At 47.0% G+C, this 23466-nt stretch overlaps 1 protein-coding gene across 1 annotated transcript in view; it reads right to left on the bottom strand.

The window, feature by feature from the left end:
- Positions 1 to 10404: 10404 nt before the first annotated feature.
- LOC306660679 (uncharacterized protein C1orf94) overlaps positions 10405 to 23466 on the bottom strand; it is a gene marked incomplete at its 5' end in the record, with an annotated part of 38275 nt that continues 25213 nt past the window's right edge. The window contains 3 exons of the mRNA XM_079139045.1: positions 10405 to 10690; positions 16170 to 16378; positions 20059 to 20136. Of these exons, the coding sequence (XP_078995171.1) occupies positions 10615 to 10690; positions 16170 to 16378; positions 20059 to 20136 (363 nt within the window). The 3' untranslated portion in view covers positions 10405 to 10614. The remainder of the gene's footprint in view (positions 10691 to 16169; positions 16379 to 20058; positions 20137 to 23466) is intronic.

Raw genomic sequence — 23466 nt, 5'->3', positions numbered from 1 at the left:
AACCAATAAATTCAGAAGTGATAATGGTGAAATTTTAAAATCAGTATTGGATCGAGCCTGTGGCTCATGCCTATAATTCCAGCATCTCGGGAAGCTGAGGCAGGAGGATCACAAGTCCAAATCTAGTCTCAGCAATAGCAAGGGGCTAAGCAAATCGTGAGACCCTGCCTTTAAATAAAATAGAAAATAGGGCTAGGGATGTGGCTCAGGGGTCAAGTTCAATCCCTGGTACATACCCCCCAAAAAATCGCTACTGGGTAAACATTGTATTAGTAACTGAATCAGAAGAGAGTCATCAATGGATGCTAGAACTAGTGGGTACAAGTTTGATGAATAACAAGATAATTATACAGGCTTAAATATACCCCCCCCCCACAAAAAATTTATTATCTCTAAAGGAAAAAAAAAAAAGCAAAACAAAAACAGTGTCTCTGTGCTAGAGAAAGCTGGTGAACACCACCTTAACCCAAAGATCAGAATTAATGTCACCTATAAGGGGAGAAAGCCAACTCATGGGCATTCTGATACGATGTGCTGAGAAGAACACATCATTTCTGTGGTTTTCCTGTCACATAAGTTATGACCAAATTGAGAGGTCACTCTGAAAAATAGCAAGCCTGTGCTTTTCAAAAATTGTCAAAGTTATGAAAGGTAAAGAAAAGCTGAGTAACTATTGCAGATTAAAGATGACAACAAAATGGAATATGTGATCCTGGATAGTTCCGGGACCAGAGGGGGACCTTTTTTTTTTTTTTTTTTTTTTTTTTAAATAAAGGACTTTATTGGTACAACTGTTAAAATTTTAATGAGGTCTGTAGATTAGGTAACAGCATCAAGGTTAACTTCCTGATTTTTATAATTATATTCTGACTATGTAAAGAAAATGCCTTTGCTCTTAGCAAACACATATTTTTTAGGGGTCAAGGAGCATCCTATCAGCAACTTACTGTCAAACAGCTCCAAAACCAATAATTTTAAAAAGAAGGATAAAGCAAACACAGCAAAATGATAGGTTAGGAAAGTCTGAGTGAAAGCTATATAGGAGCTCTTTCTTGCAACTTTTCTATATATTTGAAATTATTTCAAAATGAAATTTACCCAAAGAAAAGAAGCTATATTAAGAGCTCACCACTCCATTCCTCCTCCCTCACTCTGCTTTACTTTTCTGCACGGTCCTTATCACCACCGGTTATAGGATTTATTTTATTTAACTGTCGCAACCACTGTGGGAAGTGGGTACTGTTGTCGATCCTTGCATTTATAACTCCTGCCTGGGACATGCTCCTTCTCCAGGTATCTGCATGTTACTCCTTCACACCTTTCTGATCTTCAGAAAGGTACCATTGATAATAGCAGCAATGCTAATTTCTTCCTTACTAGATGGCAAACCCCATGAGGGCAGGAACCTTGTTGTTGCTGATCCCACAGCATTTTCCGTGGCACCTACAGGATCAATAGTAGGTATTCAATAAACATGCAGTGAATGAAATGACTCCACTGCAGAGCAGGGACCTGGGGAGAATTGTAGGTGGCAGAAGCAGACTTTGAATACAGGCAAAATAATTCCAGGACCGCTAACTACTATGCTCTCCTTCCCCAGGAAGCGGTCATTCATAACAAAACAACTATGGTAGACAGCTTCTGACATGGCCTCCTGGAAATTATGCCTTTGAGTACTCCCCTCTCCCGGAGTGTGGGCTAGACCTTGTAACTCACATCTAACATATAGAATATGGGAAAAGTGATGAACACCACTTCGTGACCAGGTTAGTTCTGAAATGCTGTGACTTCCCCCTTCTAGAAGATACCAGCTGGCACTTTATCTTCCCTCCTTGTTTGATTGCTGTTGAGTCATGAGTTGCTCCATAGAGAGTCCCACAGGGCAAGGAACCAAAGGAGACCACCAGCCAATGATGAGTAAGGAATCGAATCCTGCCAACGAACACACCAGTACTGACCTTGGAAGCACATCTTCCCCAGTCAAGCCTTCTGAGGAGACCCCGGCCTTAGCAGACACTGGGTTGCAGCCTGTGAGACAGCCTAAGCAGAGGACCCAGCCAAGCCGCGCCCAAGTTCCTGATCCACAGAAGCTGTGAGATAATAAATGTTGTTGATTTAAGCCTCCGCATCTTGAAATCATTTGCTCTGCGACAACAGACACTCAATACTAAAATCCTCTGCATCCCTATAGCCCCTGTACTTCCTCCAATAGCAGAAACACTTATATATATTTACCTGTTTCTTGCCCTCCCCACTCTGTAAACTCTGTGGGCATAGACTGTGATTTTCTTACCATTTTATCATAGCACATTTGCCGTCTCATACTTGAAACTCAATAAATGCTGGTTGAAAACAATCGAGGAGTCCCTCATTAAAAATGAATTTGAAATTGGATTTATACATGAACATATGCATTGGTAAAATTCTTGAGTCTTTGGGGCTCAGAAGCAGAACCTGAACTGTGAGTACTTCACCATGGCTCTGCCCAATGTGAGGCCCCATCTGGGTGGCCAGCTGGTCCCCTAGACAATATCTCTATCTCAGCATCTTCAACATCATAATTCTTGAAAATAGTGTTTGTAATGCTAAACCACATAAGAGGACAAAGTGACCTGCTCATCCGCCTGTTCTAATTAATATACTTTTAAACCTTTCAAGGAAAACCATTTCTCCTCCTTCGTTTACACCACACAAAGATTTAGCTGTGAAATTTCAGCTTAGAGTAATCACATCCTGAATCAATGGCTTCTTTTTGGAGTTTTAAAAAAAAATCCCTCTAACATGTTCATTTTAATTTAAAAAATGCTATTTTAAATGGTAGGGAGCCTTTTAATTCTCCACTCTGGGTTATAAAAAAATAATAGATAGGCAGAAATGTGTTATTAAAGCTATTTTTCTTGGCGTTCTGGTAATTTAATAAACTGCTGAAGCTAAGCCTTAAGACTTTATGATGCAGCAAGAAGAAGACTTGTCTGTTGATTAATAGTTTCTGATCATCCCTCACCCAACACCCCCCCTGCATTTCCTGGGGTGATTCCTGAAGGACAACAGGCGATTTCTGAAGAAGGAAGATTTGGGGAAATGTTGTACAAAAATGTCGCGTCCGAGGGAGTTTAATCTCCTTCTCTTAAGACTTGAGGTCTAGGGAGCTGACTGAGGTGAATTTCAGAAGATTATGTGGAGTGGTCACTCCATACCTTAAATGGCCTTTGTGTCCAGGTCACTGAGGGGTGTCTTACTCTGCTCTGACTGCCATAATAAAATACTGTGGACTTGGTCTTAAACAACCAAACTTTATTTCTCAGAAAGTTCTGAAGGCTGCGAAGACCAAGGTCAAGGTGCCAGCAAATAGGTTTCATCCTTGTCTAGTAGGTGGCACCATCTCATCTCATAGCCATGTGCGCTCACTGGGCAAGCCACTCCAGTGTCTCTTCTTATGAAGACATCAACCCCAGAATGAGAGTTGCACGTTGAAGACCTCATTCCACCTAAAATTCCTCCCACTGGCAATTAGGCCCTACCTCCAAAATACCATCACACTGAGTTTAAGACTTCACCCTGTGAATGTTGGCAGAATACAAATATCCAGTCCATAGCAGAGGTTGTTCCAGTTACCAGGCATATTACCTGGCTCCAAACCAGCTCCTAATTATCCTGAAACTCTGCAAACCATCCCTGCTTTGCCTTTTGGGTCTCTGTTAGACTCTCCCAATAAGGGGCACTAGAGGGAGACCCACAGGCTGGAGGAGGAAGAGGAATTTTTTATTCCTATTCTGCTCCTATTCAGGTCAACGTCACCCCCGACAATGGCAATTTTTTCCACCAGCAGTTGTTATACCCATTTTGACGTTTTTCAAACACTTGCAAAACCAGCCTCACCACCTCCTTTGAATACCAATGTCAATAGGCAGGTTTGGACTCCTACCCCATAGAGCCCTGAGTCAAGACGCTAATACAGCCAAACAGACCCTTCCAAGATCCAGGTGTCTCATTTTCTGTTCCCTAGGCTCCGTTTCCAGTCCTCTAAGTTCGAACAGTTCGACCCCCTTCCCTTTGAGTGATAGCTGCTTCCAGCAGTTGCTACTTCTGAGTTACCTTTGGGATTCTTTTTATAACTTTGCAGTTTTTCAATACTGACTTAACAATTATTTATATTAAATTCTTTCTGTTAAAATAGCTGAAGTCACTTCTGTCTCCTGCCTGGGCCCTGACTGATAGTGGGAACCTGGCCCCATTCATTTGAAAGAAAGCTGTAATCCTGGGAAATATAGATAGGCCACCTTCACATTCTCAAAGGCTGTTTCTCTTTTTGTAAGGTGAAGCAAACAGTAAATATATTTCATTTATGAGACTGACCCCACTAAGCCATTTTTCTCCTTCTCATTTTGGTAATGTCTGGGCAGTATAGTTATGGTAAATAAAATCTTCTTTGTTGAAAATTCTTCTTTCAGCTAGTTAGCTCTGGAAGGACAGAATATATGATTACCATCTGTGTAACTCAGCACCTAGCACAATGTCTGGTGTAAGGGAGTTATTCAATAAATGTCTACTAAACAATTGAATGAGTAAATGGAAACATGGGTGGATGGATGGATGGATGAATTGGTGGATGGATGGACAGATGGATGGAAAGATGAATGGATGGATGAGTGGATGGATGGATGAGTGTATGAATGGATGAAAAGATGAATGGATGGGCGAGTGGATGGATGGATGGAAAGATGGATGGATAGATGGATGGAAAGATGGATGGATGGATATAACCTGACCTCAAGAACATCTGGTAGTGGAAAGAAGAAACCCCTCTTGTAAATTCACATTACTTAATTTTCAATATGTCAGTTAGGATTGGGATTGGTTGTGTGAAACAAACCCCAAATAATGGTAGCTTTAAAAGAATTCACTGGCCTTTCTGTAAACAAAACCCAGAGACCGTCACCCCAGGGCTTGTCTGGCAACTCCATAATCAGAACGGTTCTAAGTGAGTCAGCTACTTTCACCTATTGCTCTACTAATCTCCTAACATATCTTCTTCCTCCACAACTCACACACAGCACTTCTTCCTACATCCCATTTGGCCAAAACTAAATCCCATATTCTGGATGGTCATGTGTCAGTTTGAAAGTGGGTTCCATTACTAAGGAGAAATTGTGAAAAGCACAGTTGGTACCAAATGGAAAACCCTATCATTCTGGGCCACAAATAATACAACTGGGGGTTGCCCTCCCAAAGAGGGGAGCCTGAGGAGAAGGATTTGAAGTACAAAGGCTGAGTTGGCTTCCTAGCTTCATGCAGCCCCCTTCTTCCTCTCTGAAGGGTTCCCTCCAGTCTTCAGTCCTGCCGTTCACTCTTATGGTTCAAAAGTGGGGAGTGACTTAGAAGTATTAATTGTCTGAAAACTAAATAGCCATTAACCATACGATGTAGTTTCCAACAAAGATCTTCGCTTGGAGCTATCTTACTAGAAATGGGGAGGCAAGAGGCAAAGACAGGATATTGAATTTGAGTCACCATGTGATCTTAAGTAAGATAACTTAATCACTCTGAACCTTAGTTTCTGCATATTCAATATGTATTTCACAAACATTACAAACATTAGATAATAAAGGTGACATATGTAGCACTGTGCCCACTGTACTGTAAGAGCTTCGTGATTAGTAGCTGTTGCTATTTAATGAAGAGTTTCTGAAACCCACAAAAACACACTAGGTCTCAGCTTTGTTGCTTGAACCAAGTGGGGCTAGCATGAGTCTTAAGATTTGCAAATAGAATGGCCCTAAGGAAGGAGACAGAGGAATTGACTTGAAAACAGATAACGTGAGAATCAGATACAGGGACCAGGAATGTTAAAAGAGCAGATGTCACTTGTCTGCCTCTCTGAACAGGCTTGGTTGTCCCTCATAGGTGTTCTCAGAGTCCAGTATGTCCCCTTGAAAACCTCACCAGCTTGCATAGTAACTATTATGCAATGGCCATGCTTAGGAAGTCATGGAGGTGGACGCTGCATCTGTCTTACCCAGCTGTACCCCAGAAAATAAGTGTTCGGGAATATATGCCAAATGGATGAGATGGGGGTACAGGGATGGGTTGGTAGGAACCCAGAGGGTCTTGGAGTTTGCAATCCCACCCGGACTCCATGATCCTGAATCAGGAAAAGCCCTCAGGGTGCCTCTTCCCACTACTTTCCGACTCCTTCTGGGATTCCTTGAGAGGTGAGCAGAGTCAGGGAGTGCCTGTGTTGGAAAGGTGTTGGACATTGGTGCCAGGCCCCCCTCTTAATGATTCCCTTTGAGAATTTCTTCAGGAAAAAAAAAAAAAAAACTATCACAATGTTAGAGAATCCAGTTCTTAGCCAGCCCGGGAGAAGGACTGGGCCCCGGGCTCTGGCTGTGTCAGGGGCAGCTTGATACAATTTAACAGGCATTTTTGACACACACCACGTCCCAAGCACCATGCTAGATGTGTTCCACAGGCAGTTCTCTCCTCTCTCTGTCTCTCTCTCTCTCTCTCCTCTCTCTGTCTCTCTCTCTCTCTCTCTCTCTCTCTCTCTCTCTCTCTCTCTCTCTTTAAAATAAACACTTATTTTGATTAAAGTAACACCAGCACATGTTTTAGAAGGCCCAGAAAGGAGGCAGCAAGCCCTGGACCATCATCCCCCCTACAACCCACTTGGCTTCTCACAGGCAACCCTTCAGCCCTCTGGGCTCTTTCCTCTGGGCTTTACCTCCAGATTTCTGGATGATTAGGTGAATTCCATTGTCTCTTGAATCCTCCATTTCAGATATTGCCTCTGACCTCTGTTGTGATAAATGGGGACTTCAGCTCTATTCATACCCTTCTTTTCACCTCCATCTTCCTGCCACGGTTATATCGCTATTCCTGTTTAAATCCACATCTGAGCTTTTCATTATTATGGCACATAAATATTGTTTACTGTCGAGTTAATAATAATTGTTTCATTTTTTATTTGAATGTATAGCTAAATCTTTCCACCCCTACCAACCACTGTAAATAACTCTCAATACAATTTTCCAGAGTCAACTCTAAATAATCTACCATTTTCCTTTTCTCCTGTCTGTCCCAGCCCCACACCAACATGCCTCTTTTCTAGAGGTGGGTTAACTTCCTACTTCAATAAGTACTGGTGGTGGTGGTTCTCCCAAGGAGCTCTGTTTCATGCCTCTTAAGCTAAGACCTTCTTTTTTCCTCCTTCCTACCCAGGAATCTCCTGGTCTGCTCTTCTGCTTTGGGTTCCTCTTTACTGCATTCCATGTCTTTTTTCTCGGTTTACCCCCTCACCTTATTGGAGCGTACCCTTCCTTAGCTTTCTGACAAAGGCACAAGACACATTGTTTGAAACTTTACATATCTGCAAACATCTTCATTTTGCCTTTATTATTAAGAGTTTGGGTTTAGAATTCTAGGTTGATACCAGGAAGAGTGACACACTCCTGTAATTCCAGTGACTTGAGAGACTGAGGATTATAAGATTGAGGATAGCCTTATCAACTTAGTGAGCCCCTGTCTCAAAATAAAAAGTGTTGGAAATTTAGTTCAGTGGTAGAGCGCCCCCAGGTTCAATTCCCAGTTTAAAAAAAAAACAGGTGGAAATCAGTTTTACTCAAAGTTCTGCGAAGTTCTGACATCTTCATCCCAGGTAATGTTACTTTTGATAGATCTGATACCATCCTCATTCTTGGGCATTTGCATGTTTGTAGAATCATGTCTTTGTTTCTTATATGCTGGAAATTCTTAAGGATAGACCTTGATACAGGTCTTCTTCATTAGTTTTGTTTGAGCACTGACTTGGATCATTCGATTGGGAAATTTCCTTGAACTTTTCATCAGTTTCCCCTTCTGTATTTTAACTCTGCAGCCTAGAACTCCTGTTAGTTAGATGTTGGGTCTTCCTGACTTATTCTCCCTTTTTTGTATCTTTTAACTCCTATAACGCATCCTGTGTCTTTTTAAATTCTTTTTCACAAATTCCTCCAATGACTACTTTCAACCCGTTCCTGAAACAATTAAATGTTATCACTGTTTTAATTTCCCAAAACACTTTTTTATTTTTAAACAATGCACACATAGAATATTGTCCTTCTATTTTAAATACCCTGTCTTCTACTATGGTCTCCATTTCCTTAGTTCCTTTCTAGTTTTGCTTTTATCTGTTTCTTGTTCAAGACTCCATTACTGTTAAGCATCAGGTCCTAAAAGATGATCAGAAGCTCTTGGTAAAAGGCCGTTAGTTGTAGGTTAATCCATTGGTCCTTTCAAAGATCATCGGGACAACTTTCTCCAGAGGACCCTCCAAATTCTACTCTGAGTTAGAACATAGATGTTACCATTGGAGTGTTTATATGTGTGTTTTGCTTAAACCCCATTTTCCATGTGGGGTCTCATCTCCACAATCCATGCATACTCCATAAGTTTCCCTAGAAAAACTTCCTTCTGCCCCCTATGGAGCTGTCTGCGGTCTTTGACTTAGTGGGACCAGGATAGGAGTTACTTATTACATCAACCCTTTGCTTTCATTGTCTCCAGTCCCACCTCCCAGGTCCAGCACCTGGCACCTCAAGCTCTTGAGACCTTCAGACACCCATGGCTTACTTCTTGTTGACATCTCCTTTGGCAGACATTTTCACTTTCACTTGATTTCTTCTGTTCTGTTCAGGCACTTACCACTCCTGCATCCCATTTCTGCTTTTGTATATGGGACAGGATTGCTGACTTCTCCCAGGTTGAGAATGGAGTTTATATAGGTTTTCTTGTTCTTCTGATTTAACAGTGAGTTTCAAGAGAAGAAGAACAGACACATCTTTCCTTTCTCAAGTCACAAATCTGAATTAAGCAGACATCATGTCTACACGGAGTCTGCAGCTCCTTTTCATCATCACAACTCTCGCATTGCCATGAACAGAACTGAGGTTCAGAGGGGTTAAGATCTCTCTGAGGTTGACATTGGAAAGTGACTAAGGAACCAGATCTGGCCAAGGGCAAACCCGTGTTTGTTCTCTTATACTCTCCTGTCTCCTGACATGCTGAGATCAAGGGAGGATGGCGAACTATAGCCAGCCTGGGCCAATACCTGGATGTATGATTTGAGGACATCCTGAGGGGCAGACTGTTAATCAAGGAGATCAGAAAGAAACAAGGAATTCTAGAAGTAGTGGCTGAAGGGCTCATGGAGAAACCCAAACCTAGACCATGGAGAAAGGGAGAAGAATGTAGTTCTAAGGGGACTTGGGAGAGAAATTGATTTCCAGGGATCTGGAAAGGCCAGTGAAGCCAATGGTGCCACGCCACGTGGTCAAGAGAGATGCTGTCGTGGGCACTGGCTTACCTCATCCCAAGACGCCGGTGTCTTCCGATTCCCCAGGCTCTCACTAGTGCCAGGATGAGAGCTCAGAACTGACTCTCACTGTGGGGCTCACTAACAGGGTTGTGCCTCCTTCCATGAACCCCTGTTTAATTTCATCTTGTTAGAGTTTATTGAAGCACATAGACTTCATTTCTCAGACCAGTCTGGTCAGTGATGTCTGCCTGGAGCATCATGAGGAGAACAGGTCTGTGGCTCTGTCCAGGCTCAGGGGAACAGAATGCCACGATTGATTACCAATGCCTGCCATGGGTGTAGTTTTGGAGAGTTAAAGAACATGTGCTATCATGGCTTCATGTCATCTCCTCTTTCTGAATCTGCGTCCTCCATCAACGTGACCAGGATGCCTTCAGTGTCCTTTTCTGAGTTACTGATAAGAGCTGGAAGAGGTAAATCCAAGGACAGTGCCATTAGGTACAGTGTTGAGATTAACCGGCAGGCTGGCACTGATGTCCAATCAATGGATAGAGTTTGTCAATTAGGATTTATTTCTCCATTATTTTCCAGGTCACATTTTCCCATCTTGTGTCCAAGAGAGACCACCAAAGAAGGGAGAAGGCATTAGATCTAAGGGAACTTGGGAGAGATAGTGGTTTCCAGGGAGAGCACAGAGGAGAACTCATTCCTTTTACAGTGTCTATTCTTGAGAGGCATAAACTGCGATGTTGGGAAATGAGTGGATCACAGAGGAAAAGAGATAAGCCCTCAAGCTTGCTATCCCTGGGGTCCCACGTTGAGAGAGCAGCCCTTGGAAGACGCTAGCCCCTGGTCTCTTTTCAGGTCCTGAGGAAATGTGGAGTCTTTTGGGGAAAATGAGGGGTGAAGATTATGCAAACAATAACACACACACACACACACACACACACACACACGAATAAATAGGCACACACCAATTCATGCAGCTCATAGTTTTATCATAAAATACAAACTTTCTAAAATTAAATGGCTTACTTCTATTTTACCAACAACAACAAAAACAAAAACAAGAAATCACTCATGTTAGCTAAATACAGGTACATGTGTGGTTGAACAAGTGTGAATGGGGGGAGTGTGTTCAGTGTGCTATATGTGAGTGCTGGGCAGCAGATGCATCTGGTCTTGCTGTTTTCTGCCTGTGACCTGGTCGGAACCTTGGCTTTCCAAACTTCATACCAAGTAGTTGCAGAATCCGGAATTCCAGAGCCTTTAGCCCTGACCCAAGGGCTAAGCGGGGAGGAAGGAAAAGAGAAGGAAGTCTAAAAATTTATGCCATTCCCACTGGAGGAAAAATAGGGGCTGTTCATCAGGGGCCCACCAGACGTCGAGCCGAATCTGGAAGACAGGAAGGAGGGATGCCATGATGAGAATCCTGATGTTATTGGAGAGATTAGGGAAAAAAAGAATATATTAATTTTTTGTCTGTCAAAGACTGTGAAGACCATGACAGACTTGCAGGCTGAAAGCTTTAGCATAATAATAAAAAAAAAGTGTTGACTCTGGGGAAATGAAATATTAAAATGACATAATTAGAGGACAATAAAGAGCTTCTGCTGCCACTGACTTGGACCAGGAAGCCCATGGGAGCCTCTAAGGATCATTTCTATGGGGCCTACTCTCTTCCCATGCCAGGAGCACAGAGCTGGGAGTCCCTCAGGATCTGAGCACCTTACCTGTAGGTCTGTGACCACTCGGCTGCCTCAGAGGACAGCTGTGCTTTCAGGAAGAGCAGAGAACACAGGGTGGGTCCTGGCATTAGGTCTGAGAGTCCAGATGACCCAAGTACAACATCCCCACTCACCTCGCTAAGTTAGGGTCTTCCACTTCAAGACCAGTCTGAGAAGCAAGCTTTGGAACATTATCAGGTGCATGGGTCTTTACTAAACCCTCAAGGAACAGCCTGGAACTGTGAGCCTCACCTTGTAAGAGAAGTGACACACACACCTCTGCTTTTTCTCCCGACACACTCCTATTCTGACTTCAAAAGAGGGTTCTAAAGCCACCTCCTCTGGGAAGCCTGCCCTGACCTCTCCAGATGGAATGATGTACTCTTGCTTCTGGGATTTGATGGCAATTTCTTTACCCATCTGCTAGGATACTTTGAATGAATCAGAACAGAGCTCACCGCAAACTGCAGCAGAGCAAATGGCTAGATTTAGTCTAATCCAGGGCTTCTCAGCCACTTTTCAGGTGGGCAGATGCATATTTCAGAAGAGATTAGCCGTCAAGGCACCCTCCCAAGAATTGATGAAACAACCAAAGGAGGGCCACGGGCGGGAAGAGCCATGGAGACACACCACCGCATGAATCTGTAATGCTGACGGTATCTGTCGCTCACTGTGAGCATCCATGGACCAGCCAGGCTTTGTTCACTAAACAGGTTCCACAGGCAGAGGGTCAGATCTGGGCTCCTCACCTTGTATCCAGCACCTGGCACAAGGCAGGTACCTAATGAGGAATGAGTCATGCCAGCGGTAACCACATCCTTTTTTTTTCTCTTTCAAAAATCATATGGGAGCATAAGTGATTGAAAATATTATTTTAAGGATTCCCTGGATTCCACTTTGATTGAGATAATGAAGGTTGTAACCCATGACCATTATCAGTAGCCAGGACTCATGACACATCTGGTCTCTGATTGCCACACCCCATGCTTCTCACTCCTCCAGGTTCAGAACTTACACGATCAGACAACCTGCCAAGGGCATGGTCTGGGCAGGATGAACACATGCTAGAGGGTCAGGAGGAGGAGCAACGGTGTGGACTAGAACTATCAAGGACTGCTTCCTGGAGGAGGATGAGCAGCAGCAGCAGCAGCAGCAGCAGCAGCAGCAGCAGCTGACCTGGCTTATTGAGTCTGGTTGATGCTGTGCCCTGCTTTGCCTGGGGCAGCCTCTGCAATGCTGTTTCCAGTGTAATTATTACTCCTGCCCCTTTAACTCTCAAATTCATTGCTGCTTAGAAGATAAATTGTACGGCTCTCCCACCCTGGTGAAGTACGCAAACTCCTTCTTCCCTGAGAACAGGGAGGCCTGTTGCTCCTTCCTCTCCCACATCATACCCTTTGGTCTCTTGCTTTCCCCCTTCCCTGTGCCCCAGACCAAACCTTCCCGTTAGGCCCGTGCATCCTCCGCCTGGTGCAGCCTCACCTCGCTCTCCCTTCTCCCGGCACTGCTTACTCAGACACCCCCAGTGCCACCTTGTGCTCTGTGCTCCTGGGGCCTGTGTTCCCTGGGATGGGGCCAGGTTTTGCTTCTCATCGCCGAGATCCCTCGCTGTCCTCCAGGAAATGCTTCCTGCTTTCCGGTACCTTTCCAGAGTCTCCTGCTCTTTCTCCCACCTCACTAGAGGATCCTTCTTAGATCCTTGGCTGGTTCCTCCACATCTCCAGCCTTTCCTCCGCCTGCTGGACGCTCAGGCCTTGGGCATCTTCTCTACTTTACACACACACACTGCCTGGCCATCATCCCATCCCATTCTTGAAATAGCAGCCATATGCTAATGACTCCTCAGTCTTTCCCCTGAGCTCTAGATGCCTATATTCACCTGCTCCATCAACTGTCTTAACAACCTTCTCAAGTTCACAGGTCCAAGTCCAAACTCATTTACTCTTTTTTTTTTTTGGCAGTACTGGGGATTGAACCCAGGGTCTCATCCATGCCAGGCAAGTGCTCTACCTCTGAGCTACATTGCTAGCCCCCCCCACACACACACCCTCTTTTCTTTTCTTTTCTTTTCTTTCTCCTTCCTTCCTTCCTTCCTTCCTTCCTTCCTTCCTTCCTTCCTTCCTTCCTTCCTTCCTTCCTTCCTTCCTTCCTTCCTTCCTTCCTTTCTTTCTTTCTTTCTTTCTTTCTTTCTTTCTTTCTTTCTTTCTTTCTTTTTAAATTTTGAGACAGGATCTTGCTAATCTACCCAGGTTGGCCTTAAACTTGAGATCCTCCTGCCCAGCCTCCCCTGGAGCTGGGATCACAGGCATGTGTCACTGCACTAGCTAAAGTGCAGTGATCTATGGATCTATGGTAAACAGATCCTTGGTGTAGTCAGGCTGGCCTCCGCATCTTGCTGTGCCCACTCGCCCATGTACACCAGTCCAAAACCGAGAGATCATGCCGGACCTCCTCCTTTTTCACATTCCGCATCTAACCATCAAATCCTATCAACTTTGCCAAGGAAATGAACATCCCAGGCCTTTTCCTTTTTCTTGTGGTCCTTTTCTTTTTTCCTTGTCCCTTTACTTGTGGTCATTAGACAGTAGACAAGGCTCCGACCTGATCCCCTGCACCATTTCTTACCCTCACTGTCCGTTTCCGTACAGTGGCTGATAGGTTCTATTTTATATGGAAGTTTGGAACTCGTCCTCGCCAGTTTGGAAGGCTTCCTGGCTTCCCACTGTGCACCCACCCACTCTGTCTGTCTGGCCCGGCCTGCACCTCCCATCTCCGTTCCACCGCTCCTCCCTCCTCTTGGGATCCAGCTGCACGTTCCCATCTGGGAGCCTCTGCCCTTTCTGTCCTTTCTGCCCAGAGTGCCTGTCCCCTGCGTACAGGCACGGTTCATTCATTTCCTCTAGACCTCTGCTCAAGGGACCTCCCTCCACTCTCCGCCCCCTCACCCTGGGCACCTGGCTGCCCAGGTTTGTTTGCCTCCTTCCTGGCTCTCTCCTCCCCTGGAATGTGAGCTCCTTGAGACAAGAACTCATTGTCTTGTTCTCCGCGGTGCCTGGGACGGTTTCAGACACAAGAAGACGCTCCATCAGGGCTTTTTGAATGAACGAATCATCCCTTGGGGGGCACACTCCAGCACACTTGGTATGGCTCTCCGACTCGCTATCTTGGTGGTCCCAACCTCGCAGGGTGCCACCTCTTCCCACCACCTGCCACTGCTCTCTTGTCACCCTCCTCTTTGACTCCAGTGGCTCCTGCTGTCCCCAGACTCTGTCCCACTTCTCAGAGTGCCCCTTCCTCAGCCTCCTTCCTCCCCCTCTCCCTGTCCCTCTGCAGAGCTGCAAAGACCAGTCTCAACCCTCACTCTTCCTGTCCTCCGTCCTTGCCTCCCAAGGCCATCCTGAAGGGACCTTGGGGCACTTCCTTCCCAGGACAGCCAGGTCTAGTTGGGGAGCAAGCCTCTCTTCCATTGTCCATAGCCACAGCATAGACTGTGGCCACTCTTAACCTACAGGTACTTTGTCAAGGTCCCTTTGCAGACTCCAGGAAGGTGCTAACTCCTTGTACTGACCCCCTCTGTCACCTCTGGACCACACCCCGTCACCTGTTTTTCCCGGTCACCCACCAGTTCCCTCTGATGTACACACATCTTCCATGGATCCCCAGGCCCAGCCACCGAAAGCCTTCAATAATTCACCCCCAATCTCCCTTTTCCAATCCCATTTTCCACCTTTTTCAGGAACAAATCTAATACTTGTCTCAGGCCTTGGGCTTGCCCTGTACCTTCCTGCCTGGGGGTCTTTCTCCTCCAGCCTGGAAGGTACTGGAACCTCCCATCCTGCAAGGGTCCCGCCTCTGACCTCAGGCCACCCTGATGGTCTTCCCGAGTTGCCTTGGCACTCACATGCTTGTGCCCAGCTCTCATCTGCTCTCAGCTCTCTGAAGCATCCTACTCATCTGCAGGTCCCCTGCAGGCTAAATTCAAATTAACTACAGGAATTAGCTCAGCACATTGGAGGTGTGTTGGGTGCAACCCACCATGAGGTGCTCTACAAAGAGGCGGAAGGGAAGGGAGAGGGAGGGAGGGAGACCAAACCAAAGAGATAAAAGGGGTTGTGGATATCGTGTTCAAACAACACTATCGACCACCTTCTTGAACGTTTCCCATGCACCCTAGGAAATTAAATGATCTGAGAATTCCGACAGTTAAGAAATCTGGTTATCTTTGTTTCTCACAGCTTCCCCCAAATAGATCTGACTGCAGAAACCTCTTTCTAACATTTATCCCTTTTAACGAGACATTCAGGGGACACACAGACTGAAAGGAGAGTTTGGGGACATGGCAGGGACAGTACAGTGAAGGGTCTCTGATGGGAAGGTGGGAGGATGGGAATCAATGTCAGGTTGCAGAGTCTGACTCTAATCCTATTAACTGAATTTCTCAAACTGGGGCATATGCGCCCCATGGTGTGCCTGGGAGACCACGGGGAGGGCAAAGCACGGCCTGCCTCTCTGAGCATCAATACCAGTTGAAGATTTGGTGGGTGGGATGAGTGGCTGGTCATTATTATGTTAAAACAAACACAATTGTGTTACTTATCGGCTTGTAAAATTGGAACGGAATTGTCAGCTCAGACATGGAGTTTGTGTTGCCTGTTTTCTGCTAAGCCCTCAGATTATCCCAGGAAACAAGAGTCTCTCTGCTGTTTGGGGGACTTTGGTGGAAAAGTGTGAGCAGCTCTGATAAGCAGGTGAAGGCCCTTCAGCAGGGCCGCCAGGAAGTCAATGGGCGGCTCAGGGGATCAGACTGGTGAGGGCTCAGGGTGCAGCCTGTGGAGGGACAGCCAGAGGATCACTTGGACACATCCTGCTGTAAACTGAGCAAGTGGAGGGGGACAGCATCAAGCTCCCCACCTGCCTCCTGCTGAGCGGGGCACCCATTGGTTTCTGCCTGGGCCACTGCAGTTCTGCCCCTGGACTGTAGGGCCACGCTCCGGAACAGAGGGTCTTCCCAGGACCTGGACTGAGCTCACCTCTGCACACCAGGGCCTCGCGTACCAAGAAAGGCTCTGCCGAGCCCACCCCTCTCACCCCCACCCCAGCAGCTCCCTGGATTCAAGTCAGACCCCCAGTGTGGGCTGAGGACTTACCCATATCCTTGGGGGAAGAGGTATTGTGGCCCATCTCCTGCCATGGGGGAAGGGTCTCGGGGGTTGGCGGACAGCTTTTGAGGTGTTCTCTGCGGGTATGGATAGTTGGGCTGTACGAAGGGGATGTAGCTTAAGAGGGGAGTGTAGGACGAGCGGAAGATCTGCTGTCCCATCTGCTGTCCCATCTGTGGGGGGTTGTACGGTGTCACCTGCAGGTCAGAGAGGAGAGAGGGGCAGGGTCACCATTTCTCAGCCCAAAAGACACAAAAGAAAGTATGTTGGATGGGAAAAGTCCAGAGCTCAACTTCTGTAGTGAGCTTGGCAAATTACCTAACGTGTCTAGGTCTTGGGTTCCTCATGGGGAAAAGGGGCAGATATTCGACATGGTGTGGCAATGGAGTCAGTTGATTAAGTAGAGACAGGCACATGATAAATAGCTATTAAATATTATTTCCATTCTCTTCCCTGTTGTCCTACCTCAAATAACCATCCCCAAAGGTTCCTGTTCATTTATAAAGTTTTTATTATCCCCTAAATCTTGGAATCTTCACAATTCTGGCTTCCACCTTAGGCTCTCAATAGATGCCAAGTCCAAGACAGCCTGTCCAGTGGAAAGCCCTGTGATGTCAGAAGTATTCTGTACCTGTGCTGTCCACTATGGCCATCGTCAGCCACATGTGGTTACTGAGCACTTGAAATCTGCCTGGTATGCATGAAGAGCTGAATTTTGAAATTTCTATTTAATTCATTTAATTAAAACTTTTAAACTTAAATTTAAATAGCTACACAGAGCTAGTGGCTACCATATTGGTCGGTGTGAGTATAGGTGGTAGGGCCAAAAAAAGGGCAAGGAGACTCAGCTCAAACCCAAGGGAAAGACAGACACTCGGTGGGGTTTCTGAGACTACCTGGAACAAGCTCCCACCAAGGTGGGCTCCAGCTTCCCTGCTCCAAACAGGGCATCACCCATCTTATTTGCTGATATTCCTACAACTCCAAGATAGTGCCTGCCACTGTCCCATCTTGGGTGGGTTGTACCGTGGCTGCTCAGAATATATATGCTAATTGAGCCAGATGCAAGGGCTCAAGCCTGTAATCGCGACTCCTTGGGAGGCTGAGGCAGGAGAATCCCAAGTTGGAGGCCAGCCTGGGCAACTTAGTGAGACCCTGTCTCAAAATAAAAAATGAAAAGGGGGGGATGTAGCTCAGTAGCAGAGATCCTGGATTGAGTCCCCAGTAAACTCCCTGCAACAAAAAAGTTAAATGCATGCAACAAAGAGGGGGCTGGGAGGTGGGAGGAAAGAGGGACAAGAGGGACAAGAGGGACCCCTGAGCTTCTGCTGACCTGAAGTGGTGGGAACGCTCGGCATCCTGAGCACTCTATTCCTCTACCGACAGCTTCAAATGGGAGGCAAGCTTTCCTCATCTGGAGCTGACCCATTCTCCTGTGAGCTAAGGGGACTCTGGATCAAGACTGGGGAGGCTTCTGGACTTCCACTTCAGCAGGAAGGCCTGGAGTCCCGGGGCTCAAGGGATCTGCACTGGGACCGCCCCCCTCGCCCTGCACGCCCCAGGTCCAATAAGCACCCACTCAGACTAGTGCCCGTGGAGCCGTCAGGACGCGTGGGCCCTGCCTACGGATCCTCTCATCAGTCCTTTACATGGCTCTGGAGGCAGCCATGATCATTCCCATTTTGGGGATGAGGAAGCTGAGGTTCAGAGGAGTTAAGTGACTTGCTCAGTGAGCGTCTCCAGTTCTGAGTTGGAGTCAGAACCCCAGCAGGGCAAGCCCGGAGCCTGGGCCCTGTTCCAGCATTGTTCTGCTGTGCTCTCTCTGGAAGCAGAGCCCCTTGCCCTGGTCCTTGTCATTATCCTCACAGTGGGGATTTTGGGTCTGGTGCAGACACAGGCACCAGAACCCTGAGAAGACCAGCATGCCAGGAGCTCCCAGAAAGGAGCCAGGAGAGCACCCCCCAGGCTGAGCCTGTGGGCACATGGACAGAGATACCCCTGGTCTTCATGGCAAGAGAGGCCCCTAAGCCTGGAAGAGATGGGAATGGGTGAGTCTGGACCCAGAGCACAGGCAAGCTGTGTTCAGAAACTTACCCATGACTCCACAGAACCAATAGAAGCCATCAAACAGGGCTTTGTATATTTCTTTAGAACCATCTCTAAATATACCCTTCACTGACAAAAGCAACAGATCAGTGTGCCCTGAATGCCACATTTGTATAAAAATGTTTATATAAACAGATGCCACTGGAAAGGCACATAAGCAGTGATTGCCTCTAAGTTTTAAAATTTTTTACTATGTTTTATATTACATTTTTTCAAATACACACAGGCATATACACACACGCATATGATTGTCTAAAAAGACTGGAGCCAGACGGGAGATCCCACTGTTGCTAGGGCGGAGGTGATGGACCGAATTCCCCGAGGGGGACTCAGGATGCGAAGGGCTCCTACTGCTGACGAAGCAGTCCTGGCCCAAGGAACAAAGTGGCCTACACCTTCTCAACTTTCTGGAACATTCTAGCATATTCCAAGTCAGAGTGCAGTTTGCAGGGAAAGTGGAGGGATCAGTGGGGAGGGAGGAGAAGCAGAAGAATCTGGAGCTGGGGTGTGGGGGACCCATCTGAGTGCGAGATGCCAGGCCCTAGGGCAGGCTGGTCTCTGGTGCCCTCTACACCCCCATCCTCAGCACCTTTCCTCACATACACCTCTGCCCCAAGACCCACTAGCTGCTGTCCATCTGTGTATGCACCTGCACACCTGTGCACCTGCACACCTGTGTACTCAGGCAGCTTGGGGGCCTGTATAATGTATCTGCATCTCTACCTGCTTCTCCATGTTTGGCACTGCCGTCTCTGTGTATCTGTGTATGAGAGGCGGTAAAGTGGGTAAAGGAGGTGTCCTGGGAGGTCGGACCCTAATTCTGCCACTCTGTGATTGTCCAACAGGTGTCATCCCAACCAACCTGTGGAAGTAACCTTGCCAGATTTAGCCAATCAAACTTCAGGACACCCAGTGAAATCTGAATTTCAGATAACAATGAACAAGTTTTTAGCGTAAGGGTAGGACATACTAAAACAGTATGCATTGCTTATCTGAAATTCAGATTTCACTGGTGTCCTGTGTTTTAACTGGCAAGCCTGCACTCCTTGCACCACTGCGGCGAGGCAGACTATGTGGTTTGCTTTGGCCAATGGAAGGTGGGTGGCTGTCACCACTTACCAGCTCTGTACCTCATGTGCTCCTGCCACCCAGGGGGAGCAAGGGCTCTTGCAGCTCCAGCCCAGACCCCAAGGAGGAACACGAGGAACAGAACGGAACCCCATCCACAGCCCAGTTCTGCCAACCTGTCAACTCCCGAATGAGAAATCAATATTCATGATTGATTTCTGTAACCCCAGAGGCTCTGGAGGTTGAGGCAGGAAGAGTGTAAGTTCAAGACCAGCTTCAGCAACTTGGTGAGAAACTGTCTCAAAACTTAAAAAAAAAGTCCCGGAGTTGCCGAAGCTATCTGCTGCTTCAGCAAACCTAACCTGCATGTTAACGCTAAGATCATGGGCAAAGTTGCTTTATATCTCTGTGTCTCAGTTTCCTCATCTATCACCGGCCTCATCCAGTGGTTGCAAAGATTTGTTTAATTCAAGTAAGCGCCTGGAGCATGGTTAAGGGCTTGGTCAAGAGCCAGCTGTGGTCATCATATAGGGACATCGGTTTATGTTTCCACACATGCGTTGGTATGTGTCTGTACTCTGGAGCCAGTGGTGGGCTAGGAAGCATAGCTGGTGACCGGCTGGACCAACACGAGGCAGCAGGTGGTTCTTTTACCCCAAAGCCTTCATGGAACTGGGGAGAGGAGGGGAGGTCTCGTACTTACCTGTCGGGAGTAACACCCCAGCTGGGGGTGCACTGGCTGCTGATAGGGCATCCTGGCTGACCGCTGGGGGTGCAGGCCCTGAGTAGACAGGGAGAGAGAGGCTTGGTGTTTCTGGGCAAGGCCTGCAGCCGCTCAGCTCAGCCTCTGGCTCATACACCTGGGTCTGCAGACAGAGGTGAGCTTGTCTGGTCACACTGCCTCCGTCACTGCCTGAGGCTAGCTAGAATCAGGCCGGGACAAGAACAACTCATGCCACATGGAAGCCCCTCTGAGTGTTTAAAGTGCCTCCTGAATCCAAGATCTGCCCTGCAGCTGCCCTATGACTGTGGGCAAGCTGCTCAGCCTCTCTGAGCCTTTTTCCTTATCTACAGAATCATACATGTTCAGACCTGCAAAGCCCATGAAGAAAGCCACATTCTCTGTTGCTGCCTACACACCTTTGCCACGTGCTTTCCCCAGGCCCCATTCCTGCCTTAAGACATGAGGTATCCAGGCACGTCCATGTGATTGTGAGTGTGTGTGTGTGTGTGTGTGTGTGCGCGCGCGCGCGCGCGCATGTGTTGGTTGGTTACATTCACACTTACTTACGTACATCTGCATGTGTGTTTGCACCTCTCTCTATGCATCTGTTTCTGTGCACAAATGTGCAACTGTGGCCCCAGGTGTGTAGCTGGGGTTTCTGCTGCTGTGGGCCTGTGTGCCCAGGTGCAGCTCACGGTGAGGGTTAGTGTGGGGATAAAGAATTAATGCATCAAAAGAGCTGAGAACAGCGCCCAGCACGGAGTAAGGACCCGGTAAATGTTAGGTCTGGCTCTCATCTCCCACTGCCCCTTCCCTGGAAAAGGCTCTCTGGCAGCTCATGAAAATTTTATTCCAATTCTTTCAGGGTGTGGGACTTGGGGGTGTCCCTGTGTTCACACACAGACACAAGACACACACGCGCACACACGCAGCAGATGCAGCCCATGTCCCCTCGGGTCTCAGGTTCTGCTCTGCCTATCTTACGTCCCTCCCCACGACAAGGCTCAAAGCCCAAAGCACCTCTCAGCCCAGGACCTCTTCCCATGTCATCTGCACTCTGAGGTGCTGCCTCTGTTCTGGGCTCAGTCTGTGCCAGTTACCAAAGGGGCGAGGGCAGACACTCTGCTCTTGATGTCCCCAGGGCTCCTTGTGAAAAGCTGTGGATCCCCTGACCTGGGGTGGTGGCGGGAGCCCCTCAGCTCCTGCTGCCCCACCTTCTAAGTCCCCAAGAGAACACGCACTCGGTCTCACGCTTCAGATTTTATGGCCTTTTCCCTTCTCTGGGACTCAATCCTTACACCAGGTCAGTTTATGCTGCGGCTACTGCTATGATTGTGATGAACCCATCTCACCAGGGAAGAAACTGGGACTCAGAGCAGTTGATTAACCTGCCCAAGGCCACAGAGCTTGGAAGCATCAGGATCATTACACCCAAATCTACCAATTTCAAAATTGGTCTTCTGTCATCTCAGACCCCTGGATCAACTGTTTTGAAGTTAGATAGCATTGTGAGATCTTGGGAAGCTGCCAGAAGGTAGATTATGCTGTCTGTTGTTACTACCTGGAGGGCCAACTCTTTGTATGGACCCCTTCAGCTGGGCCTGTTCAGTGCACAAAGTGCCTCACGGAGCCCAGCAGGTCCTCCCAGCCAGAGTCCTTTCACTGCTTCTGCCCAGAAGCTGGGGAACTTTGTCACAGTAAACCCTACAATACAAACATCTGCCTCTCTGAAGACAGTGCTCAGAAAATATGTCCAAATCTCACACACTCCAAAAAAGTCAAGTCAGAAGAAATCAGCACAGCAGAGTGATACCATCCCGACTTAATACAGCAAACCATTGCAAATGAGCTTTCCATGGTGAGCTCACTAAACACAATCCTGCAAGTGTTCCTCCCTTGGAGGTGGAAGTGCATCCTGCTGGTCTTTGATGTATTCCTGAACTCACCCTGGACTCCAGCTTCTTGGACATCTTTTGAATCCTCTCACCTGGCACAATGCTCCGCTTATAAGCATGGAGCAAAGGTTTTTTTAAATTCCTTAAGTGAATGAGTAAATAAATAGAAATGGGTAAATCGCTAAGTAGGTAAATAAATAAACCATGAATAAGCAAGGCTCAAAGGCAAGGGTAGAGAGGAGTCGGTGAATCAAGGAGGGACATGTTTCTCTCAAGACCTATGTAAAGGCAGCGTGGCTGATGTGACGCGGGCAGGCTTTAACCCCCCTTAGATCACCTGGTGCCTCAAGCTCTCGCCTCACAGTGGCAACTTGCTCTCTTTAGCAAACAGACAAGCTGGGAAACAAAACAGAGAAACAGGAAGAGAACCCTCTGGGATCCGGGAGCCAAGCCTGGCGGGCCAGCTAGGCGGGTCTTATCTGGAGTGGAGGAGACCCCCTCCTGCACAGGACGTCTAAGCCTCAAGGTTGTTGCTCTCTTGCAAAGAAGGAAATGACTCAGGTAGTATGGGATAGTGAAAGAAGAAGGGACTTAAAGGAAAATAAACCGAATACGAGTGTATTTCCTCCTGTCTTTCCTCTTTTCCCGTTCCAGGCTTTGCTGGCCCGGGCGGGTACCGCAGATGGCCAAAGTCCTGGACATACAAACAGGCTCCCGCACCTCCTCACTCAACTACGTGCCTCTCTGGAGAGGAACCAGGAAGGGGAACAGAAGACAGAAATCTTAAATGCTGAGCATCTTTCCTGGAAAAAAAAAAAATCCCTGAGCACTACCTAGAGGGACTGTTTCGGTTATTGGATTGGACAAAGGCTTAAACTAGAGTGGACATTTATTTGATTCTTCTCTCCTTCTACTGAGTGGGCTGCAGCTCTTAAGGGATATTAAGTTAAATGGACAAAATAAAGAAACTACATTTTCCCTGCATAAATAAGTTCTGTGAGTAAAATTTCAAACCCTGCTACAAGTGCTTCACCTTCCCTTTCTGTCTGGTCACTAATTCCTCCCTAACTAGGAGCCTAAGACCAAGAATGCATGTCCAGTAACCTTGGCTGCTACAAGCAAAGGTTACACAGATACAGTTTAAATAAGATGACCACCATCTGGCCTCCAAACCAGGACACTTGGGAGTGAGTGGGGATGTCATTAATAATTATTCCGGGACAAAAATCACTAAGTTGAGATTGTCCCTAGTAATCCAAGATGAATGTCATCTAATTTTAAAGGAGTCACAGGAGGGAGGTGGGAAACAAGGACGAGGCCATCCTCCTTTTCTGGGGGACCAAGCACTTAGCCAGCAAAGACTGGCAAAGAGCTCTGAAATAAATAACACAGTATGACCTGAAATTCAGGCAATGGGAAATTAGAACTATATATGCATATGCGCGCGCGCGCTTGTGTGTGTGTGTGTGGTAAGTGATCTGGTCACAACAAA

This window comes from Sciurus vulgaris (genome assembly GCF_902686455.1).
Source record: "Sciurus vulgaris genome assembly, chromosome: 1".
Classification (NCBI taxonomy): domain Eukaryota; kingdom Metazoa; phylum Chordata; class Mammalia; order Rodentia; family Sciuridae; genus Sciurus; species Sciurus vulgaris.
The sequence above is the reverse complement of the archived record's forward strand: the minus strand, read 5'-3'. Positions and strand labels throughout refer to the sequence as shown.